This window comes from Palaemon carinicauda, chromosome 1 (assembly GCF_036898095.1).
Source record: "Palaemon carinicauda isolate YSFRI2023 chromosome 1, ASM3689809v2, whole genome shotgun sequence".
Taxonomy (NCBI): domain Eukaryota; kingdom Metazoa; phylum Arthropoda; class Malacostraca; order Decapoda; family Palaemonidae; genus Palaemon; species Palaemon carinicauda.
The window spans coordinates 98400487-98423813 of NC_090725.1; the positions used below are offsets into that span (position 1 = coordinate 98400487).

At 44.1% G+C, this 23327-nt stretch overlaps 1 protein-coding gene across 1 annotated transcript in view; it reads right to left on the reverse strand.

The window, feature by feature from the left end:
* Positions 1-13558: 13558 nt before the first annotated feature.
* Positions 13559-23327, reverse strand: part of LOC137650048 (kelch domain-containing protein 4) — a 160481-nt gene continuing 150712 nt past the window's right edge. The window contains exon 11 of the mRNA XM_068383081.1: positions 13559-14578. Coding sequence (XP_068239182.1) covers positions 14400-14578 — 179 coding nt within the window. The 3' untranslated portion in view covers positions 13559-14399. The remainder of the gene's footprint in view (positions 14579-23327) is intronic.

Here is a 23327-nt window from a genome sequence, read left to right on the forward strand (position 1 = left end):
ACTTAGGGAGGAGGAACAGACTCCAGACCCCTGGCACAGTTACGGGGTAACGAGCACAGCGGAAGGGGTGGAACACAGGGAGTGGGTCAGGAAATAGGGTAACACTAGAGATACAGGCAACAAGACTCAATTCACCCTTGTCTTTACCTTTCCCTTTGCCCTTATCTCAGGAGGAAGTAGGGATATGCCTCCCAAACCCGGCGCTTTGCCAGTCAGTTCAGGGGCTACTTTACCACACTTGCCCTTTGCTTTCTTAGCAGGAACCACCTGGCTCCCTGACACTAGGGAAGCCACCATGCCCATCACCACTGGGTTCACCAGGAACATTTGAGACACAATACACAGGAGGTTACTGGGAGAGAAGTAGCCTTAGCTACCAACTCCATCAACAAAGTCATGGAGGGCCTACCTGAAAGAACAAAGGAAGATCAATTCTTACCTAAGGTCAAACTCCTCGACAGCAGCCTGCACAGTTGAAGTTGAAGGGTTTCCAGCCACCGAAGGGGGTTAGCAACCACCAAAGGTTCCCCCACACTCTAGCTAAACCAGAAAACTCGGCCAATGTACAGCAGATATGAATCCTCTTTGTGTCTGCAGCGTAGTCGACAGGGACTGATTCATTGGGTGTAAGCACAGGCGCGACAGCGGCCCCCATGAAGAAACAGAAGCGGCGAAAGACTTCCCCAGCATCTTCTTGGGCATTACCCAGTCTGACACAGATGAACGCTTTGCATGCTTCTTCCTCTTCAGGGTGTATGACTGCCATTGCACTTTAGACCACGATCTACTCTGTATATAGAAGGCGATGACCGCGAACAGTGATGCCCTACACAAGAAGCACAAAGGGAGTGAGGATCAACAGCTGGTTGCGTCATCATCTCCTTCCATTCCATCACAATCGAGAATGAAATTAATAAGGTTACAAAGCACTGTCTGGTACAGCCGTCCACGGCAGTGGTCGAAACAAAGGTGAAGAATATCCGATTGGAAGGGGGTGGGGTTCTTTGCACAGCTCCCTAACCAGTTGGATAACCTCTATGACCGATTCCAACTTGTGCTGAAATGATATACCTATTTAAGGATGAGTGTTTGTTTGTTGCATAAGAACAAACATATTTCATAATCTTGATGGAATCACATTTATAACACATCACTCATTCATATGATCAAACAAAAACAAAAACTCCTGAAATAATACATGAATCATATCTCAACAAAACTCTCTCACAGCTGTAGTGATTTATAAGAGAGGGGAACCAATAAGGTAAAATTTGATCTTTTGCTTGCCTTAAGTGCTCACCACTAAACTACAGCACACATTATCAAAACTTGAGATGATATTATTTGAAAAAAATTTCATATCACGTGATAATTTTAAAGACTTTTTTTCTTTTAAATGTAGATTTTTTGTTAAAAAATTTGACAAATTCGTAGGTAATTTGTATTTTTCCTAACTATACAAACCTTAGCTATTTAATATAGGTAATTACTTTCGGCATAGCTGAAATGACGAGCCATTAGAATTTTAACGAGGGTCTACTACCCCACCGCTAGTTAGCGGAGGATAGGGAAGGTAGCTTGATACCCCCCCCCCCCACACACACACCTGTGCTTGAGCTCACTATGCTTAGAGGTAGGACTTCACGAGGGATAGGGCTGGCGGGCAAGTTTGAATAAATAGCTAAGGTTTGTATAGTTAGGAAAAATACATAATTACCTACGAATTTGTCATTTGTTCCGTAACTGAAATACTGTACAAACCACGCTATTTAATATGGGTGACTCACCCCTTAGGAAGGGTGGAAAGTCCCAGACAGTACTGGCTTTTGGCTTTGCCCGGGGACTCGGTATCTGAGTGTGTCCGCACTCAACAATAAGGAGTCCCTGCACCTCGCTAGAACCTTGCTATGCAAGGGCTGCGGCCTACGTAAGCTGTGTGTGAAGGTATGAAGTGTGACTCGTCCTAGGAAGTTGACCTGTAGTCCTTTAGATGGAAACTTTACGCTAGGACTCTCCCAATACCACCTCGTCAAGGTATGGGGACGTGACAGTAATAGCTTAATACTGTACTAGGAACACAAGGAAACATGGTTTACCTGCCGTGGTTCGATGTCAGCTGTGCAGAGAACCCAGGATGCTGCTTTCCCCAAGAGAGGGGAGAATGAAGAAAAGAATAAGGGCCAGACAAACCTTTTCATTCATGCAGACTACGACCGGGTAACAATGCCCTCAACCTTCTGCTACTTGTCCATTAAGGAGCCTGAGGTTTAAACCTGCTGTTGTGCAGCCACCACAGGGCTGATAGAGAACGTATCGAGCCTCCTGTGGGTCACGTCTTGCAGGTAGTGGGCTGTGAAGGTCGTCTGACGCTTCCACACCCCCGCTTGTAAAATCTGTGTCACTGAAAAGTTTTTCTTGAAGGCCAGGGACGTAGCTACAAACCTGACATCATGCGCTCTAAGGCGACATGACAGAGGAGGGTCTGGATTCAGGGACAGATGGATCACCCTACGAATCCATGCCGAGATGGTATTCTTGGTAACCTTCCTCTTAGTTCTCCCAGTGCTTACAAACAATGCCTGCACTTGGGGACGAACTGCAGCCGTTCTTTTGAGATATAGCCTCAGACTCCTTACTGGACACAGTAGGAGATGGTCTGGGTCATCTGTTACAAAACGAAGACTCGAAATCTGGAAAGAGTCGAACCGAGGGTCCGGTACTCCCGGATTCTGAGTCTTAGCAACAAACTCAGGGACGAATCTGAACGTTACCTCCCACCATCCCCTTGAATGGGCGATGTCATACGAGAGACCATGAAGTTCACTGACTCACTTGGCCGAGGCCAAAGCTAGTAGGAACATCGTCTTCCAAGTTATGTGGCGATCTGAAGCCTGGCGTAATGATTCGTAGGGAGGTCTCTTAAGAGACCTGAGAACTCGAACCATGTTCCATGGAGGAGGTCTCACTTCCGACTGAGGGCAGGTAAGTTCATAACTTTGTATGAGTAGGGAAAGTTCCAGCGAGGAAGAAATGTCCACTCCTTTGAGCCTGAAGGCTAGACTTAAGGCTGAGCGATAGCCTTTCACTGGCAAGACTGAAAGGCGCATTTCTTCCCGCAAATACACGAAGAACTCTGCTATTGCTGGAATAGTGGCATTGAGTGGAGAGATACCCCTTCCACGACACCAACTACAGAAAACTCCCCACTTTGCCTGGTAGACCGTAGCGGATGACCTTCGCAGGTGTCCAGACATCCTGTTTGCAACTTGTTGCGAAAATCCTCTCTCTGCAAGGAGATGCTGGATATTCTCCAGGCGTGAAGTCGTAGCGAAGCTACGGCTTTGTGGAAGATGTTGGCGTGTGGTTGTTTGAGTAGCTTGTGTCGTAGAGGGAGTTCTCTCGCAAGTTCCGTTAGGAGTTGTAGAAGGTCTGGAAACCATTCCGCGTGATGCCATAGCGGAGCCATAAGGGTCATCGAGAGATTGACCGATATTCTGGTCTTGTTGAGTACCCTCCTCATCAGACAGAATGGGGGAAAGGCGTATACGTCGATGTTGTCCCACCATTGTTGAAAGGCATCTTGCCAGAGTGCCTTGGGATCCGGGACTGGGGAGCAGTACAGCGGGAGCTAGAAGTTCAGCGCTGTAGCGAACAGATACACAGTCGGGGAACCCCACAAAGTCAGGACTTTGTTGGCTACTAGATGATCCAAAGACAACTTGGTACTCACTATCTGAGACGCTCTGCTCAGACTGTCGGCGAGCACATTCCTCTTGCCTGGAATGAAGCAAGCCGATAGTGGAATCGAGTGGGTTTCGGTCCATCTCAGTATCTCTACTGCGAGATGGGATAGCTGCTTTGAAAAGGTACCTCCTTGCTTGCTGATGTAAGCCACTACTGTGGTGTTGTCACTCATCACCACCACAGAGTGACCTGCCAGGTATTGTTGGAACTGTTGAAGGGCCAGGAATACGGCCTTCATTTCTAACAGATTTATATGGAGGCACTTTTCTGATTCTGACCACAGGCCTGAGGTCCTGTGATGCAGAACGTGGGCCCCCCACCCTTTCTTTGAGGCGTCCGAAAACAACATCAAATCTGGGGGGAGGACGTGAAGATCCACTCTCCTTCGTAGGTTCTCGTCTGTCACCCACCACTGAAGGTCCGTCTGTTCCGCAGGACCCATAAGGATTATGACGTCCGGGGAATCGTGACCTTGATTCCACCGGGACTTGAGTCGCCATTGGAGGGATCTCATTCTGAGGCGACCGTTAGGAACTAGACGGGCCAAGGATGAGAGGTGACCGAGGAGACGTAACCACGGTTGGGTTGGAAGCTCTTCTCGTCTGAGGAAAGGACTCGCGACCCTCCTCAGCCTTGCTATCCTGTCGTCTGATGGGAAGGCTTTATGGAGATTGGTGTCTATGATCATGCCTAGATATACCAGTCTTTGAGTGGGAAGCAGAGAAGACTTCTCGAGATTTACCATGATCCCCAGATCTTGGCAAAGTCCCAGAAGTTTGTCTCGGTGTCGAAGAAGGGCTGACTCCGAGTCTTCTAGGATCAGCCAGTCATCCAAATAACGGAGGAGACGGATGCCAATCCTGTGTGCCCACGACGATATTAGGGTGAACACTGGTGAAAACCTGTGGTGCTGTGGAGAGACCGAAACACAGCACCTTGAACTGGTACACCTTGTTGTCTAGGCTGAATCTTAAGTACTTCCTTGAAGACGGATGGACTGGGATCTGGAAGTACGCTTCCTTCAGGTCCAGTGTACACATGAAGTCTTGCAGTCTCACTGCAAGTCTGACCGTGTCTGCGGTCTCCATGCTGATCGGGGTCTGCTTGACAAACCTGTTCAGAGCTGAGAGGTCGATGACTGGTCTCTAGCCTCCAGACGCCTTATTTACAAGAAAGAGTCGACTGAAGAAGCCTGGGGACCCGTCCACGACCTCTTGGAGAGGGCCCTTCTTCAACATGGTCTGGATTTCTGCCCGGAGGGCTTGCCCCCTTGCTGATCCCATGGCAAGGGAGCTCAACGATACTGGATTTGCTGTCAGGGGAGGTAGAGATGTTGTGAACGGGACGCGATATCCTTGACTGATTACGGAAATCGTCCAGGAATCGGCCCCGAGTTGCTGCTACCTGTTTGCGCAACTTTGTAGGCATCCCCCCACTGGTGGACATGCAGGGGGACTGCCAATCCTAGCGTTTGCGGCCTCGGCCGCTCCCTCTAGGATTCTTTCTTTTTGCCTTTCTTGTCCTTGACAGGAAAGGGCTTAGACACCGTTGTCTTCGCTATAGCTGCCGGTTTCGTGGTCTTGGTAGGACATGATTGCTGGGTTGCTGGAGGTTTAGAGGGCTTCAATGTTAAAGCTCTATGTAGGAGAGAGTCCTGGTTGGACTTCCTCCACCTCTCACCCGCCTGCTCCACGTCCTTAGGCTCGAACAAGGTCTTCCCCATAATGGAAGAATGTCTGAGCCTGCTGATCTCGGTACTGGGGACCTTTTGGTGGAATCTCTCAGACACCGCATCTTGAAGTTTCAAGATGGTATTAGCCCACAAGTTCGAGACTTGGTGGGCTAGAAACTCGATTGTACGAGTGCCTGAGAGGAAAAAGGTCTCCATGGCCTTCCTGGTACTCTCTTTGGACAAGTCCTCTGATCGTAACAGGATGCCCAGAGACCCTAGCAAGATGTCCAGCCACGAAGCTGCCTGCATGGTACACTTCGCTACCTCCTCCTGGCTAAGGATCTCCAATGCGGAGAACGAGACTTGCCGGTTGGAGAGTCTCTCTAGAGGGACTCCCCTGGTAAGCTCTTCCAAAGAGTGGTGTAAGGGAAGAGCTAAACAAGTCTCCTCCATGATGTCAAAGTACCTCCTCTGATGGACTCGAGGAGGCGGTAGGAGTTTGTTGCCGGCGCTAGATCGGCTGGAGGAGGCAAGCTCGGAGAGCTGGCCTTCGACCTTGTCTCTGGCACTCTTAACCCCTTAAGACCAGGACAAAGCCGTGCTGGCCTTTGAGGGTTTTTGAGTACCAAAGACTTGGTCCAAGACCGTGTCCTTGGCCTTACGAGGGGTAATCTCTCGATCCGTAAACCCATTGAGATTCCTCATAAGGGTCAGAACCTGCCAGAACGCATGCTCTGACTCCTGCAGCTCTCCTCCTGAAGGGCTAACAGCGAAGTCTCCTGTCCCCAAAGGCTCTTCTTGGGGGGACTCGTGGACATTCTCTGAGGGCTTGGCTAGCTCCGGTCTAATCCTTGAGGATGACTTAGGCAAAGTCTTAGAGTCCTTCGACTCCCTCTTGGGAAGGATGCAGGACTCCAACAGTGATGGTGGGAGGCTCTTCTCCACCCCTACCCGAGAAGACTTCCCAGCTCGAGGTGGGGTTTCCCTCATTGGTGCGATGGGGGAACGCCTCACCTCGCGTAACTCCCCTGAGGACGGGAAATCTTCGTCCGAAGGGGAGGGGGTGAAAGTCTGGGGGGGTGAGGAGGCCTTCCTCAAAAACTTCCGAGGAGTCAGCTTCGCCCTTGGAGAAGATACCACGTCAGATACTCCTCTCTTCCTCTTCAGGGGAGTAGAAGCTGCCAATGATTTGTGGCCCAGTTCAGAGAGAACAAGCTTAAAAGCCTGCATGACCGCTCTGACCAGGGACCCAGACCAGGGACCCAGACCAAGGCTGCTGACTGACAGCGCAGAAACTCCCTATGGAGGGGAGGGGATCGTTCGATCCCTAGGAGGAGTTACCAAAGGAGGGTTTGCTTGAAAAGGAGAAAAGTCCCTAGAACTATCCGGAATCCTCACTCCCACCCGCAATGGGAATTGCCCTGGGTCGTGCGCGGGAGATTGTTCGCGCGAACGGGCGAATGATGGCGCGCGCGGGTGAGCGATGGCACGCAGGGGCGCGGGCTGGAGATGGCAGAGGGCGCGCAGAAGGCTGAATGAGCGCTCGTGCGCGCGAAGGCGATTGTTCGCGGGCGCGCAGGGTCTGGAAGAAGAGAACGTGCGGGCGATATCGTTGGACGCGCGCGCGCAGGAGATATATCCCTTGCGCGTGGGCGCCCATGAGAGCGCACATCTGGCTGTGGTGATCGTGGGCGCGTGTCGGAGACTGTGCGTGCTTGTGAAGGATGGCGCGCAGGCGGGGTCCGATGGCGCGTCGGCAATCGATGGTGCGTTGGTGAGCCCTGGCAAGCAGGGGGGAGAGGTTAACTTCCCCATTGCGCCCAGATCAGAAGATCGTGGGCGCGCAGGAGATCGGTGGCGCGCAGGAGATCGGTGGCGCGCAGGCGAGTGCTGGCGCGCAGGAGAGCACTGCCGAGCAGGCGAGCGCTGGCGCGCAGGCGAGCAGGCAAGTACTAGCACGCAGGCGAGCGCTGGTGCGCAGGAGAACAGGGGCGCGCAGGAGGATGAGGGTGTGCAGTAGCGCGCTGGCGATCAGGAGAGCGCTGGCGCGCAGGTGAGCTATAACAGGAACATCATCTGCAGGCGAGCGCTTGCGCGCAGGGGAGCCCTGGCGCGTAAGGGACTTATGCACAAATTTGTGTGAAAGCCTTTGATGCCCCGAAGGGACTGTTGCCCGTTTTACAACGGGATGAGTTGGCGCCCACAGCGCGTCAGCAGCCAGGAACGGCGACGGCCGGTCAGTAGGTCTGGTGGGTGGAAGGTCGGCGTGCCCTTTGTAAGGACGACCTTCCACCGAAGGAGATCGCGAACGATCTGCGGAGAGGCCCAGAGATGTAGCTGGTAGAGTCATTATTAGATATACAGTGAGCCCTCGCTACTTCGCGGTTCGACCATCGCGGATTCACCACTTCGCGGATTTTTTTCATAACCCATATATATAAACATATCACGGATTTTCCGGAAATTTTGAAAATACCGCGATATATGAAGACCCCAAATACGATATTCCGTTACCTGTAATTCCATTAATACTGTAATTAGTAATATCTGCTCTTACTGATTGTTCATTGCATTACATATGACATATAATTCAGTACAGAAAGAAATAAAACACGAAAAGAGAATGTGATCATACGATAATTCAGTATACAGTACGTAGTAAAATTAAATCGAACATGAAACGCAAATCACATGCAGTCATACCGTATTAGAATGGTGTAAGACTGCTAATGGCTACTACTGTAATACAAATGTAATGGATGTGCATCTTTTCCATGAATCTTTTGTATGTATACGTACGTAGTACTGCATCCAATAATATTCTTTGTTGCAAAAATCACATCTCGAATAAGCGTACGAGAGAGAGAGAGAGAGAGAGAGAGAGAGAGAGAGATTGACACACATAGAATGAGAAATGAAACAAAAACAGTGATGAGAGAGAGAGAGAGAGAGAGAGAGAGAGATCCAATAAAACACACAATAGGACAAGAAACAAAAACAGTGATGAGAGAGAGAGAGAGAGAGAGAGAGAGAGAGAGAGATATCCAATAAATCGAACATGAAACACAAATCAGATGCAGTCATACCGTATTAGAATGGTGTAAGACTACTGATGGCTACTACTGTACTACAAATGTAATGGATGTGCATCTTTTCCATGAATCTTTTGTATGTATACATACGTAGTACTGCATCCAATAATATTCTTTGTTGCAAAAATCACATCTCGAATAAGCGTACGAGAGAGAGAGAGAGAGAGAGAGAGAGAGAGAGATATCCAATAAAACACACAATAGGACAAGAAACAAAAACAGTGATGAGAGAGAGAGAGAGAGATCCAATAAAACACACAATAGGACAAGAAACAAAAACAGTGATGAGAGAGAGAGACATATTCTACAACAAAACAAGCGTAAAATAGCGTACGTAAAGCTGTACTGTATACTGTACGTAGGGTACCTTGTACTTTGAATTGGTAACTACTACATAGCATATAAGACGGATTGTGATTGGTTCAAGCGCTGATAGTTTTGTAATCTAGCCTGTGATTGGTGTTTTGACTGCTTCTCCAACCTCCAGCATCTTTTCGCGGCCACTTTGTCTCCCGCTGTATCGCTGTGTAGATGTTGCTACGTTATTGTGAACTTTAATCTGTGCTGTGCGTGACTGTTTTAAGTTGAACTTTTTGTTGAACTTTCTGTTAAACCCTACTGTACAATGGCTCCCAAGCGTTCTGCTTCTACTAAGGCAGGTAGCGAGCCTAAACGCCACCGAAAGATGATGACGATGGCTGAGAAGGTGACGCTTCTCGATATGTTAAAAGAAGGAAGAAGTTACGCGGCCGCAGCCCGCCATTTTGGAGTGAACGAATCCACCGTTCGCTATATCAAGAAGGACGAGGCGAATATTAGAAAGACGGCTGCCATCACCTTTAGCAGATCAGCGAAGCGAGTCGTTACCACGCGTAATAAAACGATCATACGCATGGAAGGTGCTTTAGCAGTGTGGATTGCCGACTGCCGGAAGAAGAACATAGCCTTGGATACGAACACCATCCGAACCAAGGCTTTGAGCTTGTATGAGAATCTTGCGGCAAAGGAACCTCAAGACGACGATGGCGACCATGCTGAAGAAGATGATGATGCAGATGAACCTCAACCAGGGACATCCACTGATTCCCAGCCTCAGAAACAACGTTTTTCCGCCAGCAAAGGATGGTTCGCGAAGTTTCAGAAACGCTTCGGCCTGAAAAGCGTTTCCCTGCATGGCGAGGCTGCTTCCGCTGACACTGCAGCTGCTGAAACTTACGCGAACGAGACGTTCAAGAATATTATCGCTGAAGGTGGATACAAGCCGGAACAAGTGTTTAATATGGATGAGACCGGCTTGTTTTGGAAGAGAATGCCGTCGCGAACTTCCCTGTTCAAAGAAGAAGCCAAAGCCTCTGGCTTTAAAGCATTCAAGGATCGCGTTACCCTCGTGATGTGTGGCAATGCTGCTGGATTTTTGCTAAAGCCGGGGCTTATTTACAAGTCGAAAAATCCTCGCGCTTTGAAAAATAAAAATAAGAATCTCCTTCCCGTGTACTGGATGCATAATCAAAAAGTATGGATTACGAAGATGCTGACCTCCAACTGGTTCTACCAGTGTTTTATCCCGCAAGTCAGCAAATATCTCGTAGAGAAGGGCTTGCCATTCAAGATCCTTCTCCTTATGGATAACGCTGGTGGACACGCAACTGACCTGTCGCATGAGGGCATTCAGATTGAGTTCCTGCCACCCAACACCACGTCATTAATTCAACCGATGGACCAGGGGGTTACCAGGGCATTCAAGGCCCTCTACACGAAGAATACCTTGGCGAATCTCGTTGCGTGTGTGGATGCTGCCCAAGAAGACGAAGATGAAAATTTCAATTTGAAGGCGTACTGGCGGCAGTACACCATAGCCACGTGCCTGCAAAACATTCAGAAGGCACTGCAAGAAATGAAACCTGCAACCGTTAATGCGAGCTGGAAGAAGTTGTGGCCCCGATTGTTTACGACGACGAGGGATTTACTCTGTCTGAAATTCAACACTCTGCAATACGCAAATCTGTGCAGTTGGCTGCGATAATTGGAGGTGACGGGTTTGGCGACATGACGATTGAAGACGTCGACGAGTTGTTGGACTGCCATTCCCAGCCGCTAACTGACGCAGACCTAGAAGACCTGACGAAATCGGCCAGTGAAGAAGAGAGTGAAACGCAGGAAGAGACCCAAGAAAATGTCGAAGAAACGGGCTTAACATTAGAACGGCTTGCCAAGCTCTGCAACCTTGCGAAGGAGTTGAAAGAATTGTCGCAAGAGTGGGACGAGGATATGGTTCGTTCCATGCAATATTACAACAAAATCAATGAAGACATGACTCCCTACAGGATGCTCTTCGAGCGAAAAAAGAAGCAGCGGCAGCAACTTCCAATCACAATGTTCTTCCAGCCTCGCAAAAAAGAGCCAGTTCCTCCTGCTAGTCGGCCTTCGGAAGAAATTGAAGAAGTTTCCCAGGAAGAATTTGATGAGGTGTCCCAGGAAAAGACACCTCTGTCTGAAGAGACGTAAAATACTATCATTGGCTGCACAGTAGAAGACATCATCAGCTTCATCATCATCATTTCTACTGTGCAGCAAATTCATCGCCATCATCATTCAAGTCTTTCTTCAACTTCTTTCGTGGTGAGTACAGTACAGTAACAATCTTTATTTTTTACTTTAATATTTTAACATTTTAATATTTGTGCCTGTTTTAGTTTAGTACTGTATGCATTAAGTTAAAGGGAAGGTTTTAAAAGTCTGAATATACATGTTATAACCTATCATATTTTTTTGTTTAAAATTTATTTACCGTACGTACGTAAAACAACACTCTCTCTCTCTCTCTCTCTCTCTCTCTCTCTCTCTCTCTCTCTCTCTCTCTCTCTCGTTAATTGTTTTCCTGCTTTGCTACGTATGTACTGTATGATTTTATAAGATACAGTAAATAATATTTGTAATACTGTAACACATTTTCTAAAAGCTTTTACTGTAATATCATTATTTAGCACTTTCATCATGCGCGTTAAATGCCTTCGTTTGTTTACTGAGCGTGGTTGTTTACTGAGCGTACTTTATGACGCCGTCGTTTCAGGCGGCGTCATAAAGAAAAACATTTCATTTGGAAGTCCTAAGAAAAATTAAGTAAAACATTGGTAATAACAAAATCAACATACTGTACTGAATAATCAATATAATCGATGCACAGATGTGTAAATGCGTTTGTCTCTTCATTATGATCAGAGATAAACGTAAACAAAACATTGGTTGCCATTTTTTATCGTGCTTTTTGGCGTGTTTAGGAAACGCATGATATAAAATCGCCTTTAATATTTGTGCCTGTTTTAGTTTAGGGTACTGTAGTACATGCATTAAGTGTTCTGTACATTAAAGGGTAGTTTGTTAACAGTACTACGTACAAGGGAAGGTTTTAAAAGTCTGAATATACATGTTAAATAAATACGTAAATATGGTGTCACTACTTCGCGGATTTTCACCTATCGCGGTCGGGTCTGGAACCTATCTACCGCGATAAACGAGGGCTCACTGTAGGTACATTAAAATCCTCCCCCGGGGGAGGAGGAGGAGCTGCCTCGCTATGGGAGGCAACTCCATCTCCCAAACCCCAAGATCGGTCAACAGAACTACGGCCTACGCTACCACTCGAAAGTTTCTCGGAAGAAACTGATCGAGTGGGAGCTTCGGAGGAGGTTTGTGCCATGGAAGAAGAGCCCTTGGGATTTTCTCTGCGGCTACATCGGGAACATCAGGAGCAGAGGTTTGAAACAACTCATCGGAAGCCTCTGCCACAACAACGTCGACGATAGACAGAGGATCAACCTCTGCTAAAGTCGGCGATTGTTTGACAGCTGCCCCCAACCTGATCATGTCAAGCAAGGCTTCCTTGGAGGGCGAACCCTCAAGCCCCAAGGAAGCCCAAAGCTGTAACAAATCATTATTAGATATAGGTACATTAAAATCCTCCCCTGGGGGAGGAGGAGAAGCTGCCTCGCTATGGGAGGCAACTCCATCTCCCAAACCCCAAGATCGGTCAACAGAACTACGGCCTACGCTACCACTCGACAGTTTCTTGGAAGAAACCGATCGAGTGGGAGCTTCGGAGGAGGTTTGGGCCACTGAAGAAGAGCCCTTGGGATTTTCTTCTTTCAAAGAAACCTTCGAAGGAGAAATATCCCGTCTGGACTTCTTCCGGCGCCGAGAAAACCTCCCCCCACTGGGAGGTAGACCACTCCCTACACTCACCACACACATTATTCCTATCACACCGCTGGCCCCTACAGTAAGGACACAAGGTGTGGGGGTCTGTTTCGACCGCCGACATATACGTGCCACAAGGGCAGTTAGGTAATCCAGGACACTTACCCATAGCAGAGGCCAACTTCACACACACTCTGTCAAAGGAAAAGCAAAAAGATTAGCAATGGCTGTCAAAGAAGGCGAGGGTGACAGCAGACACGTCCGACTACCACCCGAGCCGAGAGCAAAGTGAGCTCAAACACAGGTGTGTGTGTGTGGGGGGGGGGGGGGTAGCAAGCTACCCTCCCTACCCCCCACTAACTAGCGATGGGGTAGTAAACCCTCGTTAAAATTCTGATGGCTTGTCATTTCAGCTACGCCGAAAGTAATTACCCTTATTAAATAGCGTGGTTTGTATTTCAGTTATGGAACAAAAGGAAGTTACTGATAATTCTATATTCATTCTAATTTCCTTATTTTTCTTCACTGAAATGACAAATCTTCTAACAGAAAATTATTCAAGCATACATAATGAGAGAGAGAGAGAGAGAGAGAGAGAGAGAGAGAGAGAGAAATCTTCTCTTAACTGTGATGCATATTTATATTTTTCATCGGCAATATATATTACATATATATCAAATATTACTTAAAAATTATGTATTTATGAACTTGTTTTTATCATTTTTATTAGTGTATTAGAAATATTATACAAAGGGTTTATCACTGAATATTTTACGTGTAGCTATAAAGTTAGGCTGTTCTGCTTTGCACGGTTAGTTTGAAAATGTTGACCTGCGAGAATAACTATCTCAAAACACTGAGAATGTGATTTTTTATTTAATATGTTACAGTATTCTCTATCGCGAACAAACAATCCACAAAGAGCAAACCCGCATATAAGGAGGGTCACAGTCTATGCAGGCGACATACCAGGTAGGCTCTGTTCACATATTTTCACGGCTAAAAACAAGTAGTAACTGGTGGTACTTACAAATATTGTCTGAATGAGAATTAGATTATGGGGCTCCCAGAATATAGAGTTGCCAATTAATAGCTTAAATCTTGTTGCTGCCATATACACCAAAAAATGCACATTTCTGCCTCTTGGGTCATAGAGACTGCACATACGTCAAGAGATGTCTGCCAGATACCAATATGACAGCATATTTGTATGAAAATACAACATCGTGTAAGGGTAAGAACTTCAGTGAGGAGAAGGAAACCGCTGTTTGGTATAACAATTATGATTCACTGACAACAACAAAAATGAATTCCTCAGTAGGAAAACTGTTCCACTTAAATAAAAGAGTTTTACTAACTTCTTAGCAGTCTTTGCTATAATATTCTGTACTTGTAAAAAATTTATTCCAACGTAAATCCAAAGAAAGCATTGTAGTCAATGTTAATACCCAGTTACATGTGAACAAAATATTTCGAGTTTACAAAAACTAGATAAAAATAAAAGTCTACAATGTAAAATCTGAAAGATTACATAGATTATAAATATAGTAAAATAATTAATTTTTTGAAAATTGAAGTAGAATTGAACAACAATACTTGCGTGGTTTCATAATTTGTCAGAAAGGATACTGATTAAGCAACATTATTTCTGCTATGAAATATATAGGCTGCGTGACTTTAAAATCAAAACAAGCACCCTATTCATCAACATCCATGCTCTTATCGCCCCCATTACTTTCCTCCTCATCATCTTCATCCATGTCATCATCTTCTTCATCATCATCATCATCATCATCATCCGAGTCTGATTCATACCATTCCATATCCGCTGGATCCAGGGGAATTATGGTGGTCCATTCTTCTAATCTATTTAAATCTGGGAAAAAATAATATTAAAATTGATGAAAATGCAAAAAATCATAAGCTTCAGGTTTCTCTTCGTAAATAAGTAACGGTCAATATTAAGCATCCTGCTTTGCCAAATTTTGTTCCTCAAAAATATATTCAAAGGTATCTATATTCGTAGGATATTTTTCCACATCACTTAGCAAAATACATGAGAAATCAGACTTGTTATAATTTTTTCTTTATGTTGGAAATTCATTCCATAACATTATTGCCCTAGTCTAACTTCAGCTGTTTTTTTAAAGGGTTATCTTCATGCAAGAGACCTTGTCTTTTAATCCTTTCAAATTCATAACCCTTGCAGCAGATGATGGGCATCAAATAGCAGCAAAACTACAGTATCAACAATTAATTGGGCTAATACGCCCGTGCCCCAACCAGATAATGATTATCATAAGTGTAGTAGGCTGGCCAGGGCACCAGCCACCTCTTGAGATATTACAGCTAGAGAGTTCTTGGGTTCTTTGACTAACAGTACTACATTGGATCCTTCTACCTGGTTACAGTTCATTTTCCCTTTCCCTACACATACATCGAATAGTCTGGCCTATTCTTTACAGATTCTTCTCTATCCTCATACACTGGACAACAATGAGATTACCAAACAATTCTTCTTCACCCAAGAAGTTAACTACTGCACTGTAATTGTTCAGTGGCTACTTTCCTCTTGGTAAGGGTAAAAGAGACTCTTTACATCTAGTAAGCAGCTCTTCTAGAAGGACACTCCAAAATCAAACCACTGTTCTCTAGTATTGGGTAGTGCCATAGTCTCTGTACCATGGTCTTCCACTGTCTTGGGTTAGAGTTCTCTTACTCGAGGGTACATTCGGGTACACTAGTCTTTCTTATTTCTCTTCCTCTTGTTTTGTTAAATTTTTATAGTTTATATATGGAATATTTATTTTAATGTTGTTACTGTTCTTAAAATATTTTATTCTAATTGTTAATTACTTTTCTTGTTTATTTATTCCCTTATTTCCTTTCCTCACTAGGCTATTTTTACTGTGTGGAGTGTACATGGGAATTACTTCTGGAAGTTCATTATCTGTATTCCCTTCGTGTATTGTGTTAGGGACAATACTGTGATTTAAATAACTTGTGGAAAATGCATTTCCCTCAAGGTACTTCTCCTGGAAAAGTATGTTTCAATGGCAACCGATCAAGTTAATAGTTCAAAATGCTAAAGGGAACTTGCAGTTAGTTCAAGGAAAAGCCACAGAACACTGGGCCATTTGACCGTAGCAGGGATGACTACAATAATGACAAACCTTCAACTTTAGACAATTCACATAATCTGCCAATATCTAATAGTAATAAGCTTAATATGTTCTTGACATCATTAGCTTCCTTTGTTGGAGTTCAGAAGTCCAGTGAATCCTCACTTAAAAGTGGTAATTCAGGTCCTAAACTCCCAGTTGCCAACCTAACCAAACTCCCCAAGTTGAGTCTAGTGTTATTGTTTATATCAGAAATGGTTCTGAATGCTCACTGCTTATTAGAGATTTGAACCCCTTTCACAGAACCTAAAATTCTTTCATTACTTTAGACCCTTCTGCTGCTAAACCCTTGCATGCCATAACCATAGTCTCCTATTTAAGACAACTAGATTGTAAGGCAGAACACCAAGTGGGTTGTCTGGATCCTATTATTAATCCACTAGCTAAAGTAAGCCCTCATAACATATAACATATTACATAGGTGGATGGGTTGGCTATTGTATGATCCCCCAAATTTTGTGGTAAATGAAGTTTCAACTAAATTAAATTGTTTGCAGCATGCTTTTCTTGCCTGTGTGTTCCGTTTGATTGCAAGCTCAACCACTGACTCATCAAGGAATAATTCAGGCTGGGTAATGACAAAATGAGTCTTCCACACACATGCACAGCATCCACTTGAGTTGTAAACAAAATGAAAAATCAGGTGATTTTCCCTCAGTTCAACAAATGACATATGAAGATGAAGAGCAAGAAAACATGGAAACCATGAGAGAGAAATTGTCTCCATTTAAAACCATACATAACCTTATTGCTAAAAAATACCCTACGTTGAGTACGGTGAGTTTGGAAACTTCTTATTCTTCCAAAGCCCTGGAAGTGGCCTCTTTTAAGACTGGTTATATCCTTAAGTTATCAACTTTGTGATGGATGAATAAATATATTATAGTCTTAGATTAAAGAAAGGCAACCAATTCCAGTTCCTGCTAAGCCATTAAATGTTTTATAATGCAGAAATGTACTGACTTGTATAAAACTTCTTTTGTTACATAATATTGTCTCAGTTTTGAATTTGCTTTCTAGTTTTGACCCCATCATTGTATCTCGTAAACAAAAATCTTTAAACTCGGGTATTGTAAGTTTGTTGACTAAAGAGATGCACTTTGTGTGTAATGAAGTAGGAAATGTTCTTGAATCACTTTACTTAGCCGTTTTTATAAGTGTTTACACATTTTTGTCTTTCCTTATACACTGACAACATTGAAATTACCAAACAATTCTTCTTCACTCAAGGGGCTAATTACTGTACTGTAATTGTTCAGTGGCTACTTTCCTCTTTGTAAGGGTAGAAGAGAGACTTTAGCAATGGTAAGAAGCTCTTCTAGGAGAAGGACACTCCAAAATCAAACCATTGTTCTCTAGTCTTGGGTAGTGCCATAGCCTATGTACCATAGTCTTCCACTGTTTTGGGTTAGAGTTCTCTTGCTTGAGGGTACACTCGGGAACACTATTCCATCTTGTTTTTATTTTTCCTCTTGTTTTTTTGAATGGTGTGTTGGGCAGGCTTAATAGAAGGGCCATAGATGCCTGGAGGTTTATCAAGAGGTTGTCTTTTCCTTATCTGTTTCTTTTGCTTTTCAAAACCCTCCTTACTCTCCTCCCTTCAGTTGAAGTGGCTATCCTGGAGGGTATTTAGCTTTGCATGGTGTAACGGCTCCTCCATGTTAACCAATTTTTCCGACTTTTTATCTTTAGTCTATGCGGTTGATCAATCACTTTACTTATATTTTTGAACATATTGTTTTTGTTTTGTTTTGTGAGAAAAGTGAAGAAGAGCGGAATGAGTTCTGGAATAAATTAACTAGGTGTGTAGAAGGACTGGGTAGAAGGAAATATGTAGTTGTCATGGGTGACTTAAATGCTAGAGTGGGCGCTGGAGAGGTAGAAGGTGTCATTGGGAAGTATGGCGTACCAGGTGAAAATGAGTGGTGAGAGACTGGTAGATATGCGTGTTGAACAAGAGATGGTAATAAGTGCTAGCTTTTTCAAAAAGATAAAAACAAGTATACATGAGTAAGAGTGGCAAATGGAAGAGTAGTAGAAAGGGTGTTAATGGATTATGTGTTGATAACTAAAAGAATGTTTGGAAGATTGAAAGACGTGCACGTGTTTAGGGGTATGGCTAACGGTATGTCTGATCATTTTTTGGTGGAGGGAAAATTAGTTGTAGCAAAAGAGTGGGGGAATAGAGTAGGTGGATGTAAAAGGGAGCTAGTGAGGGTTGAAGAGCTAATAAAACCGGGGGTAAAAAGTAAATATCAGGAAAGGTTGAAAATGGCATATAACGAAGTAAGAGTAAGAGAAGCTGGTAATTTAGAGGAGGAGTGGAAGTTAGTAAAAGAAAATTTTGTTGGGATTACAAGTGATGTGTGTGGCAAGAAGGTTGTTGGAGGCAGCATGAGGAAGGGCAGCGAATGGTGGAATGAAGGAGTGAAGGTAAAAGTGGAAGAGAAAAAGAGGGCTTTAGAAGAATGGCTGCAGAGTAATAGTATAGAAAAGTATGATAAATATAGAGAGAAAAAGGTGGAAGTAAAGCGCAAGGTACGTGAGGCAAAGAGGGCAGCTGACCTGAGGTGGGGTCAGGGATTGGGTCAGTCATATGAAGAGAATAAGAAGAAGTTTTGGAAAGAAGTGAAGAGAGTAAGGAAGGCTGGCTCAAGAATTAAAGAGACAGTGAAAGATGGAAATGGAAGGTTGTTAAAAGGAGAGGAGGCAAGGAAAAGGTGGGCAGAATATTCTGAAAGTTTACTGAATGTAGAGGATAATAGGGAGGCAGATATAATTGCTGTTGCAGGTGTTGAGGTGCCGGTGATGGGAGATTAGAATGAGAGAGAGATTACAATAGAGGAAGTGAGGAGAGCACTAGATGAAACGAGAGTAGGAAAAGCATCTGGTATGGATGGTGTGAGAGCTGAGATGTTGAAGGAAGGGGGTGTGACTGTACTTGAATGGTTAGTGAGATTGTTTAATATGTGTTTTGTGTTGTCAATGGTACCAGTAGATTGGGTTTGTGCATGTATTGTACCACTATATAAGGGTAAGGGAGATGTGGATGAGTGTTGTAATTCAAGAGGTATTAGTTTGTTGAGTGTAGTTGGAAAAGTGTATGGTAGAGTAATGATTAATAGGATTAAGGATAAAACAGATAATGCAATCTTAGAAGTACAGGGTGGTTTTAGAAGAGGTAGGGGTTGTATAAATCAATTTCTACAGTTAGGCAGATTTGCGAGAAATATTTAGCAAAAGGTAAGGAGGTGTATGTTGCGTTTATGTTTCTGAAGAAAGCGTATGATAGAGTTGATAGGGAAGCAATGTGGAATGTGATGAGGTTATATGGAGTTGGTGGAAGGTTGTTGCAAGTAGTGAAAAGCTTCTACAAAGGTAGTAAAGCATGTGTTAGAATAGGAAATGAAGTGAGTGATTGGTTTCCGGTGAGAGTGGGGCTGAGACAGGGATGTGTGATGTCGCCGTGGTTGTTTAACTTGTATGTTGATGGAGTGGTGAGTGAGGTGAATGCTCAAGTGCTTGGACGAGGATTAAAACTGGTAGACGAGAATGACCATGAATGGGAGGTAAATCAGTTGTTGTTTGCGGATGATACTGTACTGGTTGCAGACACAGAAGAGAAGCTTGACCGACTAGTGACAGAATTTGGAAGGGTGTGTGAGAGAAAGAAGTTGAGAGTTAACCCTTTTACCCCCAAAGGACGTACTGGTACGTTTCACAAAACTCATCCCTTTACCCCCATGGACGTACTGGTACGTTTCACAAAACTCATCCCTTTACCCCCATGGACGTACCCGTACGTCCTTACAAAAAACTGCAATTTAAATTTTTTTTTGCATATTTTTGATAATTTTTTGAGAAACTTCAGGCATTTTCCAAGAGAATGAGACCAACCTGACCTCTCTATGACAAAAATTAAGGCTGTTAGAGCAATTTAAAAAAAATATACAGCAAAATGTGCTTGAAAAAAAATAACCCCATGGGGGTTAAGGGTTGGAAATTTCCAAATACCCTGGGGGTAAAAGGGTTAATGTGGGTAAGAGTAAGGTTATGAGATGTACGAGAAGGGAAGGTGGTGCAAGGTTGAATGTCATGTTGAATAGAGAGTTACTTGAGGAGGTGGATCAGTTTAAGTACTTGGGGTCTGTTGTTGCAGCAAATGGTGGAGTGGAAGCAGATGTACATCAGAGAGTGAATGAAGGTTGCAAAGTGTTGGGGGCAGTTAAGGGAGTAGTAAAAAATAGAGGGTTGGGCATGAATGTAAAGAGAGTTCTATATGAGAAAGTGATTGCACCAACTGTGATGTATGGATCGGAGTTGTGGGGAATGAAAGTGATGGAGGGACAGAAATTGAATGTGTTTGTGATGAAGTGTCTAAGGAGTATGGCTGGTGTATCTCGAGTAGATAGGGTTAGGAACGAAGTGGTGAGGGTGAGAACGGGTGTGAGAAATTAGTTAGCAGCTAAAGTGGATATGAATGAGTTGAGGTGGTTTGGCCATGTTGAGAGAATGGAAAATGGCTGTCTGCAAAAGAAGGTGATGAATGTAAGAGTTGATGGGAGAAGTACAAGAGGAAGGCCAAGGTTTGGGTGGATGGATGGAGTGAAGAAAGCTCTGGGTGATAGGAGGATAGATGTGAGAGAGGCAAGAGAGCGTGCTAGAAATAGGAATGAATGGCGAGCGATTGTGACACAGTTCTGGTAGGCTCTGCTGCTTCCTCCGGTGCCTTAGATGACTGCGGAGGTAGCAGCAGTAGGGGATTCAGCATTATGAAGCTTCATCTGTGGTGGATAACAGGGTAGGGTGGGCTGTGGCACCCTAGCAGTACCAGCTGAACTCGGCTGAGTCCCTTGTCAGGCTGGGAGGAACGTAGAGAGTAGAGGTCCCCTTTTTGTTTTGTTTCATTTGTTGATGTCGGCTACTTCCCAAAATTGGGGGAAGTGCCTTGGTATATGTATGTATGTAATATTCTTGTTAATTCAGTTTTTAAATATGATGTATCTTTTTTTATTACCATTAATTCTTATGCTGTCTTGAGATACTGAGCGAAATGCGGGCCAGTATGTCCTAGATTTCGTCAAGGTGGTCTACTGTATTGCAATACTTATTCATGGTTTTCATACAAATATTCAAGACCTTACAGTTACGTCCAGACTGTATGATATTCTTTTGTGCTCAGAAACTTTGGTTTCTAATATGAGGCACTCATCTGATCTCCTTATAACTGGTTTTAAGAAGCCAATAACTTTGAAACGCGATGCCATTCCTAGTGCCAGGGGAATGGCAGTGTATATTACGACTGAGTACCATGCTACTCATAAGTCTTGCTATCAATGTGGGTGTCATGAAAATCTGGTAATAAAAGTTTGTGGCAGGCATAACAACTTCTATTTGTGTTTGATCTACCGGAATCCAGATAGGGATGAATCTATTTTCGATTGTCTTCTTACCATTATGGCTAAGATACAAGATGATAGAGAGGCCACTTTTGTCTTTGTTGGTGATTTTAATGCGTGAGCTAAAGAAGGTGAAGGAGTGGTTAAATTTGGTTTCTCCTACCAATCGCCATGGCTTAAGAGCTTTAGAATTTTCCTCTGAATCAGGCTGTGAGCAAATCATAAATGAAGCTACTCACAGGTCTGGTAATTGCTTGGACCTCGTATACACTGACTCCCCTGGAGTTATAGCAAGTAAGGTTGGTTCTCCAGTCGGGACATCTGATATTATCCTTGATTTCATTAGTAGTGAAGACTGAGCAGCCTGTCCCTGATTTATCATAATCTTGTAAAATTTATATGAAATCTCAAGCAGACTGGAATGTGATTTTGCATGATCTTTTGCGCATGAATTGGTCACAATTATATAGTAGTGTTGATCCTGTTGTCCCTTTGAATGAGAATCTAGTCAACATAATTGATAGGCGTATCCCTTCTCGTGTGCTAAGGTACCGAGTGAAGGACAAACCGTGGTTCAATGATGATCGTAGACGTGCTTATTTGGAGAAGCAGGAGGCCTATCATCTTTGGAAGGGTAACTGATCAGATTTGACCTGGAATAACTATACTCAGCTTAGAGCTTTTGCTCCGAGAGTTTATGCTTCAACTGAAAAGAAATACAAATTAACCATAAAAGAAACCCTTTCTGGTACAACTCAGGAACATAAATGGTGGTCTATCCTTAAATCTGCACTCTTTGGTGTAGAGGCAACCGCTCCTCCTTTACTTAAACCTGATGGCTCAGTCACTCACTGTCCAAAGGAAAAGGCAACCCTTTTGGCTGATGTTTTTGACAGTAAACAGAGTAATGAAAGACTTGAACTTCCTCATTCCTGTTTTCCTAAGGCTAAACTAACTAGTTTAGCTTTTCGATCTCGTGAAATTAAAGCTCTGTTGATGGACCTTGATGCTTATGGAGGTGTAGACCCAAATGGTATTTTTCCTTTGTTTTTTATAGACTGCAGATTTCTTAGCTTCAAAGTTATCTGTTATTTTGCGCAAGTTAGCAAGAAGAGGAGCATTTAGTACTTGTTGGAGAATTGGTAATGTTACTCCTCTGTGTAAATGTGTTTGTGGTAGCTCAAGTCCAACTGATTACCGCCCAATTTCCATAACTCCCATATCATCTAAAAAATTTGAACGTCTTCTGGCAAAACGTCTTAATAGGTTTGCTGAAGGTAACCATCTATTCCCTAGTTTTCAATTTAGTTTTCGTAAAGGCCTAGGAGCATGTGATGCCCTTCTTACAATCTTCAATGATGTACAGAAATCCCTCGATTGTGGTCAGGAAGTTCGTATGATTGGCCTTGATTTTAGTGCTGCCATTCACCGTGTTAATCATGAGGCCCTTGTTTTCAAACTCAAACAGTTGGGAGTGGGTGGGTCGTTTCTTAGCATTATTATTGATTTTTTAAGAAATAGATCTCAAAGAGTTCTTTTAGATGGGCACCATAGTGAGTATAGGAACGTGATATCTGGTGTTCCACAGGATAGTGTTCTTGGCCCATTACTTTTCATACTATATACACATGATACGAGGGGCAAGTAAAAAATAAGGTTCCCAAAATTTTTGCAGGTATAAGACATTTTTTATTGACATAAATAAGTATACAATGTGAAAGCTTATACTTTAAACTATTTTTCTACATAGTCGCCAGATTTTTCTACGCATTTTTCCTGACGAGTTATCCACTTCTGAAAACCCTCTTCGAAGAACTCCGCCGCTAGGCCGTCGATGAACTTGCTGACCGCTTCCTTCACCTCTTCATCTGTATTGAAGCGTTGTCCACCCAAGTGTTGCTTCAATTTCGGAAACAAGTGGAAGTCGCTGGGAGCAAGATCAGGGCTGTAGGGGGCATGATCAAGCAATTTCCAGCCGAATTTGTCCAGTAGGGCGGTGGTCTGTCGAGAGACATGCGGGCGCGCGTTGTCGTGGTGCAGCCTA